Below are 21,229 nucleotides of genomic sequence, written 5' to 3'. Positions count from 1 at the left end.
TAGAGACTGTATTTCACCAAACTTCAAGTCATGAGAAAAAAGTGAAACCCTCCATCTTGTTAAGGTCAGAAAAGCATAGAGAGCACCAAAGCGATTTGAACAACAAGGAAATAAGAGAGTGCTCTGAATCACCTGTTTTAAACTCAAGCTAAGTACTATACAGTTAAAAAAAAYACAACCATGCTGATAATAGTATTCACATCATAGATTAAACTCCAGTAAGGTCTTTATGAAAGGGAATAATTTGGGGAGTTTTTAGCATAAAGAGAATAATACACACAGAATTTTCTATTCTTGCATTTGGGAGACTCATAAATGGATCTGTGTTGCATACAAAGCTCATTATCTTGGATGCTTTAAGGGAAAAGTGAGGAATGGATTTGCATTTTTGTTCATTTTTTTTTTCCTTCAGAGCGATTTAGACTCTCCATGATTATTTTAACAGTAGAGAGATACGTTTGTTTTATTGCTGACAAGCATTTCTCCAACTAAACGAGACTGCCACTAATAGAAAGTACATGCATCACCTACACGTAGCAGCTATCTCAGGCATATTCATTTCCTTGTTCTCCTCACTCCTGCTGTCTTCCTGCTCTGTTTTTGCATGCCCACATCAAAAGTGTGCATGTGGTCATTTCAGAGGTCCTCATCTCCCTCTCCCCACCGTGCATCTTGCAAAATTGCAAGAGGTGCAGAGAGCCTGCAAATACCCTTCAATGGGCAGACTGCAAGGGAACGCAGAATAAGAAAGGAAATTAGTAAGGAGCTTCACTCCGTCAGCAAGGGTTGGCTTATACAGCAGCTGGAGGCAACTCATTGTGGGGACTGCACCGTCAGAATATTGGAATTGCAGTACCTCTTCATTTGATGTCTCCTTACTCTGCCTCTATGCCATCCCTCCAGAGATGCTATACACTGAGCATTTGTCAAAAGAAAAAGTTTCTAGCAAGTAGCTTTCTCCATGCTTTTTGGATCCTTATTTCAGCTAAAGGATGAATAGCACAATATTCATATCAGGAGCCACCTTCATAGAGTGCGTGGAAAACACTGCTAAAATATAAAGTCACAGGATGAAAATCTTTTAAAGGACCGTTGACAACCTGGCTAATAGTTACATCATTCATTTTTCCATGTGGAATTACGTATTTCTGCTTCTGTTTTGTGCATTTTATTGTTTTCCACCCAAACCAAAAATTGCCTTTAGCGTAGGCCTGATTTGCTTAACCACACTTAGGACCAAATCAAGAACTGTTCATCATCACACTTCACTATTTATTTGTTCTTCTAAGACTGCTTTAGCCATTTATTATCCATTTCCCATGCCTTTCTTTTTAATTATTTTTGCTTTTCACAAGCAACTTCACAAAGTAACTTATACATATTGTCTTATGAAATGCAGAAGTTGAAAATTCTATGTTAGTCAGAACTGCCAGACCGTATTAAGTTGTGAGAATGAACATGGCATAAATATGCAAAAAGATAGACAAGTATTTTACWGGAATTTTTAACAAGTACAAATCAGCTGGGAATAAATAATACTGGCAGGTCTCAGTCTAGCAGACTTGAGTGCTCTCCTGAGTTTTATAGCCAATTGCAGGACAGACTGGATAAGTTCCTCAAACTCCAGAGCTCATTTTTCTTTCTCTGTTAGGTAAGAGCGTGCAGCTGCCTTACAGAAAGGCTCTAGAACACTCTTCAAGACAACTGCACCAATTTGAATGCAGTAACACATATAAAATGTAGAATTTTTAAAATAATGTACGTAGAAATGAAGTATTCCAATACAGTGGTCTGTGTTGATTACTTTGTCCTCAAAGCACATCTGAGTGGCTAAAACATTTGTGAAAAACTTGCCTCTACAACTCYGCTTACGAAGTGTTGATCTCAGCTACAGAAAGTATTTGCTGCCATCACCACACTGTATTTTGCATTTGTTCAGTAACAGTCAGTATTACTGTTCTGACTGATGGCGCCTMCTGCTGACCACAAGGCTCCCCTATCAGTGTTCCCTGGGATTTCAGGGTAAATTCTAGTAAGATGACTCTGATGTAAAATAGGAGAGGAAGGCTGTTGTGTATCTAGCCACAGTAGGCAGTAGGGTTCAGCTGTCTAGAAACAGTACTCTTTCCTGATTTAGTCTCCACGGAACCAAAGCAGGTTCCATCGGGTGTTACCATCAAACCAAAACCTTTCAAAAGAATTTCAGAGGTTTGCAGACCTCCTATTACTTAATTGGTAATAGTGAAGAACAACCTCTTGTCATCTATCCATACATGTGGTTCCTAGTCATGTCAACAGGGGTTCAATATGCAGCAGTGTTGCACTCCTGACATGAGTTCTGGAAAAAAAAAAATTGGTAGCAGCTGTATTTACCATTAACCAAAATAAATTCCTGGATCAATCTGTGGGGGGAAACGAGGGAAGAAAGGTAAAATTTTCTTCAGGCATAGCTTTAAATGAACACTAAGAGACTGGTCCATTTGATTAAACAGTAAAGCACAAACCTGCCTCATGCAAAAGGCACCCTGCCCTGAAGAAGTAATTGCATCTTGAATCAAAAGGCTTTAATACAAGAAAGAGTGTAATGTACATAGCAGAAGCAAAAATGTTCTCTGAGTTCTTTCRTAGTTCTTGCTCAGCTGGAATTCAAAAATAACTGTAATATATTTAAGTGACACTAGAGGGAAGCCAAGACATCTGATGGCCATTCTTTAAAAATACAGCTTGCTGTCCTAAACATACTAAAAACAAGTCCTTAATATGGTTTAGAAAATGTATACACTAAAAAAAAAAAAACCAAACCAAAAATGTTTTATATGTGGTAAAGATGCCAAATAGCTCTTTATTTTACAGCATAGGTTTGCTGACCTTTTTCARTTTCTGCATGCTGTTAGGCTAGATAGTCTATTCCTTTTGGTTGTTCGCTAGTTGACACTAGGAATCATGAAACATTTGGGGAATATGATCATTTGTTARGTATACACTGTAAATATGGGTGATGAATGTTCAGGTATTTTCTTACTTATATGGCCTTCCTTATATGGCCTTCGTAATTTCTACTATGGTCATCATTTCTGTTGTTGTTTCTGTCCTTAGCACTTGTCACACTGCTAAAGCTATCAGAATGCCCAGTCCATCCCCTYTGCATATCACGGCAGCAGCCTTAGAAAAGGGAGCCAGCTTCCGCTGGACTGTACAAGTCAGTCAGATGTGAATATGGTGAAGGCACAGCTTCCTCGTGCTCCTGCTCCATGCAATGATTGCACACCAGGCTGTTTTAACATACCCCCAAAAGCTCTGATTGTATCGTCCTTGATTATTCTCTTCTCGCCTCCTCAGTTCTTACCTTTTACCACCCTCACCCCCTTGCAAATACATAGCCCAACCATGTTTCTTCTTTTCCTGTTGAACCTAATTTTGGTGACAGTGATATAGTTGCCGTGATACTTTAACAGAATTGATGACCAAGATGGAAATTAGCACCCCTCTTATTATCTGTAGTGTCCTGCTGTTTTTCATTCTTCTGTCTTGTTAGAAACACCGCAAATCAGTTAGCCGTATGCACATTTACCTTAATGCATCTGTTTATTTTCAACCCCGAGCAAGAGGAGTAACAAAAACAAAAAATCAAAAACATTGGAATAACAAAATAACAACACAATGCCAAAAATAGCTTATTATGTTAAGTGCAAGGGAAAAAAGCCTTGATATAAAGCTTGATTGCAACAACATTTCAATTTACCAGTTTAAATACAAGACTTGCATTAAAATATTTTTGAGATACATCTCTCACTCTCTAAGGTGATCTTTTCAAAATTTATATACACATATCCAGTTGTAACACTTAACAGTAGTCTCATGAAGCATCCAAAGAGTATAACTTGCTAAGTAACACGCTGTAGATATGAGTGGTTAATCATCTGTAATTTCTTCCTTCAAGGGTTCATACCATTATGTTGAGTACTAGCCTCAAACAGGTGACCAGCCACCTGATACAGTATAATACCCCCATAAGCCCTTCCCCAAAGTCCAACAGTCTACATTTCCAATGCTCACTGGATCCAGATGGTGTTGCCTCTTTCTGGTCTGCGAGGTTCCACTGTCAGGTCTCCAAAAGTGGAGAAAAACTGCTCCATTTCCTTCTGCAGCATGTCATTCCTCTTCTCTGCATCCTCCTTGGCCCGTTCTGCGTTACGCATTTTGATTTCTACCATTGTGAACTTCTTCCGCTCTTGATCCAGCTCTTCGTGCAGGGCCATCATTTCTGTCTCCAGGGTAAGATTTCTCTGCTCCAAGCTACAGAAAGAGAAATAAAAGCAGAGTACTCCTGAGCAGCACTTCTCACTAGCTTACGCAGACAGACACACTCACATGCCTGTTTAGCTTTTCATTTACAAAGCTTAGATTAAATTTGAGAGGTGTGTCTGTAAACAGTGGCTTTGTCACTAATTCACTCCCATAGATGAATCCCTATTCCAGTTAGAAAATGCACAATAGCAACCATTAGTAAGTTGTACAAATAGTTCCATCTAATTCTGTAGGAAATGGCTTAAATCATCCTTTTATTGCCCAAGGCATCAACTCTCATCTCCCGCTACATAGCGCTAGTGTCACACGCAAGTTCAAAATAGTGCCCTAAATGCCTTTGTTTCACAGCTCATCTCTTCAGCTGATTTATCTACTATATGTATCCATTAAAAAAGGATGACTCTGAAATAGCAAACAACAAGGTTTGACTAAAAAAATTTACATACTTTTTACCTCCTGAAAAGCATCAGGCATGCTAGTGGCATTACTAAACATTCATCATTAGTTCTATTGGCTTTCATAAATCTTATTTCAAGGCATATCAAGCCACAATATGAAAAAAAACCACAACTAACACCAAAAATGGATTTTTGTTTACATGCTATGGGGGCTTCAGCTGAAAGGGGCTCTCCCTTCTGGGCAGGTGCCATGCAGATACAGCCGGACCGAGTGCTCCATTTCACTTACTCTACTCTGAATCACAAGCCTGCAACTAGCCAGCTTTCAGAGGGGAACTAGGGAGACAGCAGCACCTGTAACTGCTACTTCTGGTGCTGCCTGCGCTAAACACAGTGATGTGGGAACATTAACGGTCTTGCTGTACTGACTTCTCAGCTTCTAAGTCAGAACCCGGGGTGCACAGGACGGCAAACAGCAATCAAGTGAAAGAGCCAAGCTGTGTTACCTTTTTATCCTCGTTTCATACTCTAGCTTTTGCTTGGCCATCTCTTGCTTCAGGCTGGACACCAAGCTGTGTAGAGCGCTGTGATTGTTGGTACTGTTGGCCACAAATATTTCGCTGTTATCACTGCTGCTCGTGGCTCGGCTGCTGTGGCCCCCAACACTCCTTCGGTCACCTTTATTCTCGTAGTCTCCTGAATTAGAGGGGTCTTCCTGTGGCGGCCCTTCCAGCACGGAGTCTTCAAAGTTACCTCCATAAAAGTCCTGCTCTGGGCAAGTGGTGGTGGATGAACGACAGGAGTTGGAGTGCTCAGGGAGGGATATTTCGCAGGAGGATGTTGACCAGGTGGCACTGTCCACGCTCTGTTTATCCTCAGAATTCACCATGGAAAACTGCTGGTGGACATTGTCATAGGTAGAGAGCCTGTTGTGCTGGCCCGAGTCACTCACGGACTCCTTTTGCTTGCTGTCCCTCAGCGTGACGTAGCCGTTGGGCACCCAGCCCGGGGTCCGCCCGTTGAGGGTGTTGCTGTGCCCGTCTGTGCTGGAAACACCCATGCGCACCCCTCCGTTCTGCACACTGTGTGTGCCCATCTTAGTCACCGGTCCTTTCAGGGATGCCGTTCTCCTGGTTTGCAGGGCACAGTTTGGTAAGGTCTGGCTCTTCTCCTGGCCCTCCACAGAGCTGCTGAATGACCCATTGGTGACGATGCCACTGCCTTTATTAAAGGCAGGATTTTTTTTCACCGTGAGAGGCGGACTTCTTGTGACATCCAGTTTCTGGATGCTGTTCCTGGGGCTACTTGTCTTGCTGCCCGGCATAGCCGTGGGAGACCCATTGTCCACACTTCCCCTTTGGGGAGACTCAGGTGTGTCCCACGAGCAGCGCCTCACCGCTGACTCCTTGCTGTTGTTATTTTCTTTGTTCTGTAGCTGACCCATTGTGGTTTTCTTTGGTATTTCGTCGTTGTTGTTATTACACGCTTCAGGTCCCATCTGAGGATCTGCATCCTTGGGAAAGAGCTCTTCGTGCTTGCTGATCATCACTGACATCAGCTGCTGGACTACTACTGTACCTGCAAAGACACACCAAACGCCTTGCCATTAATGGCTGCTTTTCTTTAAGGCATAAGTACATTTGGGGGTTCAGCTAGACAGCTTTCAGAAGCATGCTTTACTCTTTCAGTAAGTRTTTTTGCATTGGGTAATATAATTTCACATCAACTACACTGAAATATTTGGACCTTCACCCTCACCCTCATCCCTTTAAAACACAACCACTAAGAGCCCATTAGGCTTGAAGTTTTTTTGATTGATTTTTTTTTTGTTTTGTGTYYKSYTTTTTTTTTTTTTTGAAAAAAATTGCCAAGGTAAGGACATCCATCAGAACTATGCAGAAAGGTAGTTCATTTCCAATTATATCCATGACACGTTTAACTGTATTTCTTCAGAGAACATTAGCTGTTACATGCCAAGTTTTACAACAAACATTGGACTAACTSTGATTCACCTGCAGGCACAGGCAACTGTATAGTCTTTATCCACAAACTGTAGGYATTACCCATAACTGCATGTTCAGTCTTAAACACAGAATGGTCACAAGGGCTTCAGATGGTTGTAAAACAGCATGTCATCTTGTAAATGCCATCTCATACAGCAGCCACGAGTCATTTTCCTACTAGGCCTGTGCAACAGCAGGCTGGAGATTTCATATAACAACTGGAAAAGCACATTATTTTCCTTTTCCACCCACTTAAATMATCTGTCTTGCTCAAGCTTTGACAAAAAAATAACTGTCTTGACATGAGCCAGTTCTGGAAAATATGGAGCCAGAAAATAGTACTTCATTCTGTGAGTAGCCTCTCCTGTCTCTAATCCCTATGTGTCTGCCCACTCCTAAGTGAGCAAAAGATACGTGGTATCCTATCAGTTTGTCATGCTGTGAGATATCACTCCCACTGATTTCAGCTCTGGGGCACCTAACTCCGATCTCTTGAACAATTTTACTATTTTTTCAAGTACTAGTTCACATCAAAGACTGAAAGCAAAGTGCCAATGTGTTGGCTGGCCCAGAGAAGCATTCACAGTACGTACCTACAAGGTAGTTAAATCATAAAAAAAAAAAGAATCAGGGCAAGAAAAGCTACTGCCCTATTTATGTCACTTTGGCTGGTCTGCAGGTACAAATGAGGAAGGGTTGAAAATTAAGTGATGCAGTACTTGCACACAAAATATAGGACTCCGGTGAGAGATAAGAGTATGAAGGGGAACGGCAGTCAAGCAAGGCCCTCACGTTTCTCTGTCCAACTACCATGTAGACTTGATGTGTAAACCAGGATTTCTATGGCATAGTAAGGCTTATCTTGGTGCCCTCATATTAAACTGTTAGAGTGCATCTGAGGGAAGCCAGAGGGAAGCCACAAAACCACAAAGGTATTGGTGTACACAAGTATTATCACAGAATGAACTTTAATCACATTATGAACTTCCTGTACATAACCACAGGGACTGGTAAGTACTGTTAATATACCATAAGGCAGTTCCTTTTCCTAGATCAAGTTGTATACTATCTTCTCCAACTCACCCTCCATTATAGTCAAAGGATCTTCCACTTTCGGGCGAAGAATGTTGGGGCCAAACACAGTAGCCAGATTTTGCACACTCATTTTGTTCACACCTGAATAAGACTGGACTTCATCAAGGAATCTGTGGGGTAGAAAGATGTTTTTAAGAGATAACTGAAAAGGGAAAGGACAAAAATCCCAAATCACGTTTTTTTCGCATTCAAGTATTCCATCTCAAGTCCTATGCAACATCTTTAAAGTTGTTGRCCATTCACCTCACTTTCTTCTGATTTTCTTGATATGTTCTTAAAACCTATAAAACTCATTTCCTCCAGGGTAATTATTTGATACCTAAAATACCTTTAAATTGCTAACTTCCCATTAGAAAGTTATATTAATTTTGTAACTTGGTAAAGATGAACTTCCTGTAAGGTAACGAACAGCAACTGTGTAAGGCATGTTTGTAACATTTTCACAATTCTGGAAAACTAGTCTGTATTCTGAATAATGTATGCTGTGTTCAGTGACCTTGTTCATAACCATGGCCAATAAATGCCATTAGAATCAAGAAAACCAGGTTCTTGTGAAGAGGACAAGATATTCACACAGGATATTCAGCAAATTACTAATTTGTTACACAACAAACATATATTTTTAGTGCACTCAGTCACAAGTTCTCTGAGAATTATGTTCTTCCTTCAGGGCACATGCAGAGCCAGTTCTGTCTGTCAGCTCACAGTTACAAAGAACAGCATCATGTTTTTGCAGGTGTGCTTACCTACAGATGTATTTCAGCAGGTTAAAATTGACAGCAGGCAGGCTCTTCACTTCCTTCACCAACTCCCTCAGGCCCTGTGTAGGCAATTGAAAAGAAGAGAGGAGGAGGTGACAGAGGTTCATAGTAGTTTGCCACTGGGATTCCAAAACCGTCAGCAATATCAGCAATTAACAAACAGTAAACACATTACAGAAATTGCTTCATCCATAGCCATTGCTTGCTCACACATAGTACCATCTCCAGCTTATATTTACTCTGAAAATATTAGGAATGTCTGTTACTCCTGTCCATCTAAAACAATACAAAAAGAAGCACTGAGTGCTATTTATTAATTCTTCAGATATGTGTATCAACACCAAAACAGTGCAGGGCAGACACTGTAAGCAAGAGTACTGATTTTGCCAATAGCTATTACACCAATTTTGAAGAGTTTGGAAGAAGGCCCAACACTGCTGTAGAAGCATCTTTCTGATGCTTTCCGAATCAACAATAAGTAATTGTGTCCTTTGGACTTCCCTAAAAAAGAAATAAATAAAGCTTGGCATCCTACGACACTTGCAAGAAAATGACACCAGAACAGTTGCACAGCTGCTGGTAAGACCCTTCCAACCACAGCTTGAGATTGCTTGCCCACATAAACAGAAATGCTCCTCTGGGCAAAATGGGAGCCATTCGCCTCAACGATGTTCCGTTGAGCAGGGATTCAATGATACGCAATCAAAACTGCACAAAGGGAATTCAGTGCAGACTGCCAAGTGAGCTAGGGGGCAGTCATTTTCACAAAGACAGGCTAAATTAATAAAGGCAAGCCTTAAATCAGAGGAGAATATCATAAGAGGTTGACATATGCCAACCTCTTAAACTCAATCAATTTGCATACTCACCGTTTCCTCCTCCTTGCTGATGGTTTTGGCACAGGAAAGGAAATCTTCATATTTTGCATACGGTATGACTGGTTCTGGGAGTTCCCTTAGGTACAGTTTGAGCAGTGACGCCACCGTGTGCACGTCTGTGTTGCTGTGGGATTGAAATACAAAAGATGATTACTATGAATCAGGAAAATGCTGTGCAACTGACAGGCTACTGCTGCGGCTTTACATTTGCCTTACAACCTGAGATTTTATTTATCAGCAACATACACAATTACAGATTACATCTATCATGTGGTTTTATTTCTCTTGTCCTCTAAAGGAAACATAAGGGTATCTGCAAATAAAGCTCTAGTAGTAATAAAACATCACAACTGACAAACATTTTCTTGTAGTATGGAGATATAATGGTCTGGTATGGAGATGGTCTTGCCCATCATTCAGAGTCATCTTGCATCATACATGCAAAAAAGCCTTTTAACCAAATCATATGCTCAAATTTCCCTGGAGCCAGTCACCAGGCATCATAACCGAAGCATAGCAAGTCACCCAAGCTTAGAGAAGGAGTGGTAGAACAAAAGACAACACATTAGGGTTCAGTCACAGGAAGTCTTAAGCAAGCTGATAGTCAAAGAGGTGACACTAACACATGCTTTCTTAAAAAACAGTTTAAAGAAACTTAGATTGTTCTAGGTTGTTAGTAGTTAGGAGTCAGGACATGCTGGAGRAAAGAAGACGGACAGAAGAAAATCAGTCCTGCAGAACATGCAGTATGATCTTCTGAAATCTTTCTGGTGTGTAAAGTTAAGTTGAACTTTCTTTGAAACATTTCTGCAGAAAAAAGTTAAGCATGAACAGACGAAAATACTAGCCAGCACAAAGTCTCATTCTTTCTGACACCATCTCTAGATTTAGCTGCTCAGACATTTCTTGACATCCTTCCTCGCTGTTATATTTTACAAGCTTCCACTGTTTCAGTTAAACAGAATTATATCGCAACCGAATGGCCTTCCATCTGACTTCTAAAAAAACTGAAAAACTGGTACTAACTTAGGCCCATTTCACTTCTAAGAAACAGGGATTTCTACAATAGACATGGCTTTATTGTTCATTTTTCTTTAGCAGTGTTCTTCCTTTGAACATTTCTAAAATTCTCAACTTCACAAAGGGAACCACTGGCATTTGACACACTTCAGCTTGGTTATAAATATGTTAATCATTATGTTGGAATGTTCTTTGCTGAAACAACAATGGCTCTTACTACGTTAAATCTTAACAAGAATACTGGGAACAACTTTACATTAATGCAGTATGACATGAGCAATCTAAGAGGAAGAAAAATTATAAATAGCTACATATTAATATAGAAATTCCTATATATAATACAGTAATAAGCTCCCAGCAAAAAATCTTTATTTAAACCCAGAAAAACAATACTCAAATTCCAAAACATGTATCAAACAACTTTTTGGAGGAACCCTAAACCAAGCAGCAATTCAAACTACTATTTTAGTGAAGGTTCAAATTCTAATCCCTGCATTGCCACCCTCCACTTTTAGCCTGATTTGGATCCAAAATGGGAATCATCTCCTGTACCCCACCTCATTGCCGCAGGTACAACATTACATGCATCCACACAGGGAAAGACCTGTTCTATTCCGGCAGAGTTTGAAGGAGAGAAGCAGCCACAGAGCTCAGTCCCACGTTCTCCAGCCAGCTTCCCGGAGCTGCACAGATGTGCCTGCTAGACCAGCCATCAAAATGCGGGCCTTGCTTGGTAGCTTCCGCGAAGTGCTCGGACATTTCCAGGAGACTGCCACTAGATGGTGGGATTGCAAAGYAAGATTATCCTAAATTTGGACAAGTTGGTTGGTTGTCCCCGAAATGTCCTGGAATGCCTTCTAGGATTTCAGCTCAGTCTATCCACAGTGTTTGACAGCGTAAACAAGCAGACAGACATGCAGACACATCTGTGAAGCCTCACAAAGCTGCTGGACAGAACTGGATTTTCAAAATTCTCTTCAGCARCTACTACGCAGAGACTAGAAACCTCCTTTCATTCTAAAGTATTGATATAAAACATGATCGATAATGCAACTAAGAATGCCTTATATGAGCCACTACAAGGACTGCTTAGACTTTGCAGTCTGATATTATTTTTTCATCCTTCAACTTAAAATGCAGAAGTAAACTTCAAAATGGCAGGCTCCATTTCTAATCCATCTCTGTTGTAGGCATTTCCCTCCACAAGTACCATCAGGCCCATTTCAGCCACAGATAACAGCTATGATTTTTTYAAGGACTGCTGAATTTCAAGCTCTGTGGTCTTGTATCTACATCAGTAGGGATCCGCTTTCTAATCAAGGAAATAAAATAATGCTTCTAATGTATGGAATATTTGCTCTAATATGGAGAACACTGGCTCAGAATTGGTTCTGTATGTAGAAAAGTATTTTCTACATACAGTAGAAAAGCATTTATGTAATAATATGTATTTTCTACATACAGTAGAAAAGTATTTTTTAAAAACGGGTTTTAATATGTTTCCCTAGAGGGCATTTATGTAATTTTATTTGCTTTGAAATGTAATTTGAAAATATCTGCTGAGCCTTTCAGGGCCTGCAGAGGGCCCTTGTCCTCATGGACTTTTCCCAGCTACAAAAGATTAATTTAGAAAAAGACAAACGTGGCCTTGCCTATAGCCTAGGACCATTACAGCTACAGAAATGTAATAATAATAATATGTTTCAATATATCTTTTGCTCTCTGACACTAACATCAAGGTCTTCAACCAATTATACATAATTAACATGATTAAGAGTTTTGTTATATGTTAATAAATTTTGACAGYAAGTTCCTCAATGCATTTCCTTATTCTTCCAATTTTCTCATTTTTGCTGTATTTTTTAAAATTCTTTTGTGCAAGGGTAGGTATAGCTGTTATGTTTAAATATTAGCATAGAGAACAGAAAATGCTACAAAAAAAGCAAACAAACATGGATTTGTTTTGTCAAAGTCCAATTACTGGGACAAGCAATTTAAGCCACAAACTCCTGGGGCGTGAACAGACACTGCAGTTGTGGCTTGACATGCCTCAGTGGGAGGTTTGCCCTCACAAGATACCATGGTCAAGACAGATTTTGATATCCGCAGGCCCCTCTATTCAGGCGTTTGAGCTGTGGGTCAACACGTTTCTTTCTCAGGGAGCACAGCAAAAGAAGCCTGTCCATGACTACTGTACTTCCCTTAAGGTAGAACAAGCTGGTCTATCCATGTCTAATGGAAGGGGAAGCAGAAATCTCTTCTGCTAACAGAAACAAATTCCTCTGTTCAGAATTCTTCTGTTCTGWAACAAATGTACCCAAATGCAGGTTCCTTTACCGGTAGAGCATTWACAGCGCTTTTCCGGGACTGCTCATGTGAAGGCATTACAAATGCCAGCACATCACAACTTCTCTCCTTAGTCATCAGTCTACATGTATTCAAAGCCCTGTTCATGTGAACTCTGTCATTAATATCCCCGTGGCAGTGCTGTTTTGACAACACTTTCCATTGTGGTATTACAGACACCGTAGAAGTTGCTGAAGTTGCTGTCAGACTGATTACACTGACAGCAGATTTTCACCCTCTCTACCATAAACAAAACTTACTAAAGCCCAGCAGGTCACCAGAAATCCACACATAACCCTGCGCTCATAGTCAAGCACACAGCATGTTCAGTGAGCTGCAGTCAGCGTTTCAGAGCGCAAAGTCAACAAGCTCCTCACAAGCTTTCAGAGAAGAAACATAACGGGGCAAGGTCACTTTGCAAAAAGATTAATGCTATGCCAAAAATAGCTCTAGACCGTGATGACACATATGCAGTTTGCATAAAGAACAGTAGGGAACAGAAAATTATGAGGCTGTAATTCAATTTAGGAAATCTGCTAATAAAATGAGAACAGTAAAGCTCAAACATTTGGAGTAATCATAGACCTCTGAATTCCCCATAATTTGTGTCACAGGCCATAGCCCTGTTCAACAGCTGTGGTGAAATCAAGGGCGATTTAACCAGTGCTGAAGTGGACTATGCAAATATCAGGTTGAACACCTCACATCATTTTTTCTCTTCTCTTTGGTAGCATCTTCCAGGCTTGTGCCTCTGGCATTTCATAGAACTGTGGAATGGCAGGGGTTGGAAGCAACCTCAACCATTCATGGTTGAGGATCATCATAGTCCAGGAGAATCATGTAGTCAACGCCTCCTGCACAGAGTCACCTAGAGCATGTTTCTAAGGACTGTGTCTAGATGACAGTATACTTCCCTATAAAATGTATACATAATCTATATACACATATATATATAAAGGGCATGTAATCTAAATACCAACTGAAATCTCACCTTCAACTTCTGATGCAGTCAAAAACCTTCACCTTCAGCCCTCAGCTGTGAATCTTTCCAGTTGCTACAGGAGTCTGGCTTTACTCCCAGTAAATATCAGTTTCAATTCTGAAATTGCCAAGAATTCAAAAACTACCAGGAATATTCACAGGCCTAAGACCTTTGGTAGAAATCAGCTGTTTATTTAATAAAGATGCAATTTCAGATGAACGGGGTCCCCCCCCAAGATAAAGCTATTTTAAGGAGCCTCCATGATACTCCATCCACACTCAAGGAAGGGAATAAAGCTCCTTTCTCATAAGGCACTATGCTTTTAAACAAAGACAACTTTTATGCACAGGTGGATATTGGAAAAAAAACAGAATCTTCATCACTAATGACTTCCAAGCCCATGTCTAGCTGTAGCCCATATAATGACAGTGGAAACTGCAGCCATACCAAGATGGCTCGTCATCTTTTGCTTTTGCCAAAGATCAAAACATTTATACTTGTTTTTTGTGGGAGAATGAGAACGTAAAAGCAAGTGTGGTGACCCTCATCATCTCAAGCGTGGCTGGACCAAGTTCAAGGCAGTGCCCAGGAACACAGTCCTCGCCTGGGGGTCGCACAGCTGCTTTGGTGCAGGCAACACTGCCTAGCAGCTGCCACAGCCACTGCAAAGTGAGAAACCAAACACAGCCTTAATAAGTACAGCAAACATGATGCATGACGATTTAGGTAACAAGGAACCCTGTCGTGGGCTTGTCTATATTCCCTTCCGTAACATCATTCCACTTAGCACAAAAGAAGTAATATACTATGGGGAACATGTCATAAGTCAATATAAGGCTTATAAGTTTCACATGCACACATCTCCTAAAACACACAAATAGCTTTCCTATGAATAATAGTTTAGACTTAAAGATATATAGGATATTAATAGCTGAATGCCTCTGGATTGAATGGATTGAAAATACATTTGACTTTTTTTTGGGGGGGGGGGGGGGGGGGGGGGGGGGCGGAAAGCAGTGTTACTTTCATGTTACAAAAACATTTACTGTGCCAGGATTTTCTAGTGTTTGTTGTACCTCAATTCAGAAAACATGGGCAAAACCTGGCAATTCAGAAAGCATGGTTATTCTCCAGTCCCATGTCCAGTATTCCTAGAAGGATGGGATTCAATAGTGATGCCTTATGAAGTTATTTTATTCCTTCTGTGCCAGCATTATGATTTTACATCCAGCCTGGAAGGCTGAGCCCCTGTATGTAATTTTCAGTGGTTTCAGAGGACACACAGATATATATATAATAAAGAGGAGTGCTCTTCTTAGTAAAATCATTCACCTGTGTCAGGTTTAGAGTTAAAGGAAATTTATGGTTTCCTTTGACCATGCCCTTGGTGAGACAGGATGGAGTAACTACTGCCTGTTCTCCATATGCCTGTTCTCTGTATGCCTAGGATTCGGCAGCTGGTCCTTCTGACCTTGAGGCTATTACATTAGTACCACACTTGTCATTCACTACTTTTTCTTTGACAATCCCAGTGATTAAATGAACAGGAACTTACCAGTTCTATATTCCGGACTATCCGCATCCTGTAATTAAACCTTAATGCCTGCCAGCTATCACATACAGCCACTGGCTTATCGTATACTGAGCTGATAGCAATGATCAAAAGAGCAGCAAGGAATATTTCAGCCCAGAACATACTGCATTCCTTTTTAGAAGTAGTGATATTCATAAAAACTTAGTAGGGAATTTCTTTTGACTAATTATATGGGCATGTGTTTGCTTTCTCATGGGTACACACAAACAGGCACGGGAGCTACATAGTCTTAAACTCTGAACTTCTGAACTACACCCACATCACTTAAAATGGTTATAAAAATCCACATTAAATACATATATTGACTACATAAATATTAGTATCTTTCAGTGACGTTTCAAATGTCACTTCTTCCTGAGAATTCTTAAATCCTGTATCAGCAGGTAGTAACTGTGATAAACAGATGGAGATAATCTAGAAAGACAGATCCAGTTTTTACCTTCAAGGTAAAAATTGTAAAACAAAGAAATCCTTCTCCATGTTTTCTTTTAGCAGAGCCATAGTTGCTGTGCTAATGTGGCAGAACAATCATAATCTACTTGGCATATATCACTACAAATGTATTAACAAGCAGTAGCTAAGGGATTTTCAATTTAAAATCTAAGTCATGCAGTGGACAGAAACAGCCACTCAAAGGACAAACAAACTGGCTTTCCTGAAAGAGAAAGTTCTACACAAAGATGTACACAGAGATGTACTAGAAAGCAATTCTAAAGTATTTCAAAGTACTAACAATTGCCTAATGGCAGTGATAGATCCTTGAAGCAGAATTACATATATACCTACATAGGAACTGAGGTATTTAATTTTTTTTTTTTTTTTTTTTTTTAACACAGATTTTTTGCTCTTCTCCTTTGTTCACCACACAAAGGGCTTCAGTAGAGGCTACCCTCAGCAGTTTCCATTTGTAGCAACTTCAACTCCCTTTCCAAGGGATAGGAGGAAATGCTGATGCTCCAGTTTTGGTATCAGGGGCCTGAGATGTTGGATGTTTCAGGCCAAATATTAGGTTTTGAGACTTTGGAGTTTGAGAAAAATATAAAAATAAACGTGTATTTTTCAAGAAAATACTTAAGATATAAGATCTTATCTTTATTTTTCCTTTTAATTCTACAAATTGTGTATTCAACTTAATTAGCTAACAAAGTGTAAAGCCAAGAATGGTTAATATTTCCCACTTAAAACCATATACCTGCCCATGCTCACTAAATTCACAGCATCTTCATGTATTCTAAAATCTTTGTTTCACTTCTGTGCATTTAGACATAGAAGAGATGTCAGTATGAAAAATGGCATCCTACTCACACCATCAGATCTTTATATTACTTCAGATACCAAAGACAAAAGCTAGTCTTTCTTCCAGTTACAGCTGATGACCCAGCACTTTTATAGGAAAGTGACCTTAATTCTGTTGTGCTTTGCATACCATGAACAAAACTGTCTGTAAGCTCTACCTGCAGAATCTTTATTGCCATATATATATATATGGGAAAGGAAGAATATAAATCATTAGGGAGACCTTTGTTGATTGTTGTACTACTAGACTTTTGACTTATCATAGGAAATTATAGATTAAACACCCTGGATCTGGAAGTCTGTGAGAGAAAGCAAGCATGGGCCTTTAATSTATTTCTCTTTTTCCCTACAGCAGTTTTCAGATTGTGTCCACTTTCCAAGAGGTCACCTTGCAGCATGCCATTATTTAGCACAAGGGGAAAAGCTATCCAGATTCCAGGTAATCACTTAGACACTCTATAGAAACTCTAAAATGACCACCACTTCAAAAGCTTACAAGTAGCGGGTTGAAGGAAAATATAGATATCTAGCAAAGATGAGAACAAGACTTTAAGTCTAACTTCTGGACCATTGCCACATACGAATCACACATCACCTCCAAAATCCAAAATGTGAAAAACAAAAAAGAAAAAAGCTAAATATCCAAAACAAACCCAGCAACCTCCTTCCCCCGTGCAAGCATACAACATAGGTGTTCTATAAGCACGCAGCTTCACAAGCAGAACTGCAGTACCTCTGATTTATAGGTAGCTCCAGCTGACGTTTAACTGCTGTAGCAGAGATCACGTGCTTACTTCACAGCAGCAGCATGCAGAATCTCTTCTCTGTTTCATCTGCTAAAGCTCAACTGGATGCCTGTTCCTGGAGCTTGTTTAGTGTGTGACAGATGTTGCTAGATAACCTTGCAAACGACACTGATGCTGCTCATCCCTGGCCTCTTTTGCTTTGAGCAGATTGAATGTGTGCACCTCTTTAGAGCAGCGCTTCCGAGTACAGTGTTCAGCAAATCATCTTCATCAAGTTTGGAAGTTGCCTGTTTTCTTAGGCATTTCCATCTCAATCATTTGGCTTACAGACATGATCAAAATACCCTTTGTTGATTTCTTTTGCCCCTGCTGCTTGCCCACTTACACCTTTGTAAGAGGTGGAGGTTACGCCACACACAAAACCAGTAGCAGTTAACTGAAAAGACCAAGAAAGGAAAACACTCCCAATGGATGCCTAACCTAAATTTCTGCTTACTTTTAAAACCATTTACTTGTACCCACAGCACAGTTATTCAGTATTTTAATCGTGAACAGACTGCTACAAATATGCACCAGCTAACATTATCACTTCCCAGAGCACCCAAGCACTCTTAACTCTTCCTTTTAGAGGAGGAAGTAGTAATCCTGGCACGAAGACAAACGCATTTCTTTTCCAGGACACTAGGAAATTCTCAGCATTGCTTCAAGTAAGGGTCAGGACTGAGGAGCCAGAAAAAACAGCACGGCAGATGTCTGGCTTTTGTGCATCTCATACGCACACCTCCATACATGCCACATTTGCTCGCTTTGAAGGCATAAGGAAGAGAGCAACATAAATGTTTTCCAGCAGTCAGGTTTGTATCTTGGCATATATTTAAACTAAAAGATTAAGCTGTGCCCTGTTACTTGCATTGCCATCAGCCAAAGGTCTTGAAAAATTTTAAGCAAGCTGCCTCTTCCTCATTGCAGTTCGACCATCAAAGGGAACACAGAATCCCAAATCTATTTTGGGGCTATATTAAAGGTATCACTCCTAACACACGAGGGATAACAGCTCTTTTACTGTCACGTGAAATCAGAATTTCATTACATTTATATTACTAGCACAGCATTACAAAGGCTTTGCATAATCCACATTCAGAATCCACTGATTGCATCCTCAAAATAAATGTACTGCTATGAAGGCTCCTTGCAGAAGAACTGGTATGCTACACTACTTAGGGTTACTTTTAGCAAAGGAGTACAATTTTGGGCACAATCACACTTCAGACCACAATTTGCCCGACTAAGTTTATCTTACAAAAGACTGAAGGCATTTATAATTACCAGGATAGGACTTGGTTCTTTTATTGCAAGACATAAGGCCCCAAATCATATCAAGTACAAAAACTGTCACTGTCACATGTACAGCACTGCAGGACAGCCAGTGCACTTCACTTCAGATCACTTCACATCCTGCCTAGGCTCAGTGAGTTGGGACACCTGGAGATTTTACCTGTCAAAAGAAGGCTTCTCTCCATGGTCAAATGCATCCTGCAGCTCCTTGACAAGATTAGCCTGCCCAGGCAATCGAAAAAGCCCTTCCTCCTTTAGCCCCCGCTGTCGGATAAAATCCACACACTGCTCCACCAGCATAGGAGCCAGGCGGTTCCCATAGCGCTTTTCGTATCGGACAGTGTCTTCCAGCTTCTGGCCAAAAATACCTGCATAAATACAGAAGGATGTGACTTGGTTGAGGCTTACAAAAGTGTCTGAGCAGCGCTATGCTGTATGTTAAAAAGCATACAATTTGTAAGTCATTTAAATACACAGATAATGAATCTCCTTTCCTAAGGATTTATTGCTCAATTTCACACGATATATCAAAATCTGACATTGCTCTATTTTACAGAAATGCTTCAAACCATTCTTGAAAATATACTGTAAATAGCTTTTCAGACCAGAAGTACAAAATATACATAAACAATACAAATAGGATTTTCTGTCACAAAACTTCCAATTCAGAAGTGACACAAATTTCTATCCATTGCCTCATGGCTAATTACCCATATAAAATGAAATACTTTCAATATCGCTTTCAGCAGCAGAGAAATTATTCCTTTATGCACTGAGGGAAAAGTTTTCTAAATATCTTTTGGGATTTCATTCCTACTAAATCAAATGATAAAGTTCCACACATAAATAAGAGCTCATTCCTGAAATTTACACACAGTTGCACTATGACTTTCTGCTTCAGCAACAATAAATTGTGCATATGGAAAACAATCATGCTATGAAGGGCAAAATATGTCAGACAAACTGCAGGAGACGAGTCAGCTTCTGCTTTTGGCTCTCCCAAAACTACATCAGCCATAAAGTACCAGCACATGAAGAAGCAACCAAAGGTTCAAGTGGGCTGCAAACTGAAGTGGCTCCTCAGTGACACTAGAATGACCTTCAGCACGTGTGTTTTTCCTACTGCAAAAATTAACTCAGGCTTCTACCCTGGGCATGGAGGAATTTGCTTTGCACATGCTGCAGGGTGTCAAGGCAAAGGGCAGCAAGCTGTCACTTCTTCATCCATTGCTTTGCAACCCATATTGAAGGTCTAGGGTTTGTAGTTACGAGCAGTTCCTGTAACACAGAAAATGACTGGAGAATCTTAACTCATGTCCAACCAAGTCATCCAGAAATGTTTCTGAAATGCAAAGCAACACAACTTGCAATTGCCACAGTACTCTCACTTGTAGGTGCCAAACACAGCAGTGGCTAAGGGGACTGACCACCACACAGTCACACTTTATTAGCCCACTTCYTTCTGTGTTGTTCAACAGCCAAAATCCAGCACTAAGCAATGAAAGGAGAAATGGTTGAAATTGCAGAGTGAATCAAGTTTGTAAGAATACCGACTGATGCAAAATATTTGGTGTCCAGGGAGTTAGCCTCCCAGTGCTGACAGAGAATGGAAAATATGTTTTTATTCCTTACATATCCTCCTAGCTGCCTGCAAACTGCCTGTGGGGGTGGTGGGACTATTAAGTGCATCTGGGCTTCTTGGGTTGCTGCTGGTGTATACTGAGGAAGTGCTCAGACTGCTCCATTTTCTATGCCCTCTTTCTCCAGGTAGTGGATTTAAGGAAAAAGGCCCACTGAAAGGTCGTAAGGGAATCACTGTGATTAAGAGAATTAAGAGAATTCCTCATTTTGGAATTGCCCCAAAACACCTTCAGCCAAATGTGCAGCTTTAGGGGAATCAGGTCCAAACTTGCCTCCACAGGGGCCAAGGTTTCACAAACCGAGGCACTTTGGAAGCTACTGTAATGGAGCAACACGTGCCTTTCCAAACAAAGGCACCTATATTCAACAGATGGAAACAAAATCGCATCTTTTACAGTAGTAGCATGAAAAAACTCAGCCGAAAGCAGATTCTCCGTGACTCGAACCTTCTGCCGTACAATCCACTRCTCAAATAAGGGAAACAGCATGAGCCAGTTTCATCACTGGCCCAGGACTGTTGTCCTGGGAATCTTTCAAAACAGGTTTCTTCTTGGTAGGTTTGCAGTCTGAGAGTGTGTTCAAACTTATCATACAAGAGAAAAGTGGTTTCTCTGCCTTCTAAAAAAAAAACTCCACTATTTATTCATTCATGTAATTCAAAAGATTCAAGCTAGATACATTACCATATAAAGAAATTTATTAAGTCTGTTTTATCTTTTTGCCTTGCAAAGGTTTGTACACTGCTGAAGCTTTAGTATCATGGTCCTGAAAACTTCCAAGGCTGGAGCCTGGCAATCTGTCTCAATGTTTGACTGTCCTCATGGTA

The 21,229-nt window shown here is 40.3% G+C and overlaps 1 protein-coding gene and 1 long non-coding RNA gene across 3 annotated transcripts in view; one reads left to right on the top strand and one right to left on the bottom strand.

Moving 5' to 3' along the window:
* Nucleotides 1-3,674: 3,674 nt before the first annotated feature.
* Nucleotides 3,675-21,229, bottom strand: part of ARHGAP24 (Rho GTPase activating protein 24) — a 27,679-nt gene continuing 10,124 nt past the window's right edge. For both annotated transcript variants that reach the window (XM_026041319.1, XM_026041318.1), the window contains exons 2-7: nucleotides 18,923-19,130; nucleotides 9,435-9,567; nucleotides 8,551-8,624; nucleotides 7,793-7,914; nucleotides 5,213-6,284; nucleotides 3,675-4,296 (exon numbers count right to left, since the gene is read on the bottom strand). In XM_026041319.1, coding sequence (XP_025897104.1) covers nucleotides 4,053-4,296; nucleotides 5,213-6,284; nucleotides 7,793-7,914; nucleotides 8,551-8,624; nucleotides 9,435-9,567; nucleotides 18,923-19,130 — 1,853 coding nt within the window. In that variant the 3' untranslated portion in view covers nucleotides 3,675-4,052. The remainder of the gene's footprint in view (nucleotides 4,297-5,212; nucleotides 6,285-7,792; nucleotides 7,915-8,550; nucleotides 8,625-9,434; nucleotides 9,568-18,922; nucleotides 19,131-21,229) is intronic.
* LOC112948965 overlaps nucleotides 21,139-21,229 on the top strand; it is a 21,719-nt gene continuing 21,628 nt past the window's right edge. The window contains exon 1 of the long non-coding RNA XR_003249738.1: nucleotides 21,139-21,226. This is a non-coding gene — a long non-coding RNA (uncharacterized LOC112948965). The remainder of the gene's footprint in view (nucleotides 21,227-21,229) is intronic.

This window comes from Nothoprocta perdicaria, unplaced genomic scaffold (genome assembly GCF_003342845.1).
Source record: "Nothoprocta perdicaria isolate Ctin4 unplaced genomic scaffold, notPer1 scaffold_281, whole genome shotgun sequence".
NCBI classification, from domain to species: Eukaryota; Metazoa; Chordata; class Aves; order Tinamiformes; family Tinamidae; genus Nothoprocta; species Nothoprocta perdicaria.
The sequence above is the reverse complement of the archived record's forward strand: the minus strand, read 5'-3'. Positions and strand labels throughout refer to the sequence as shown.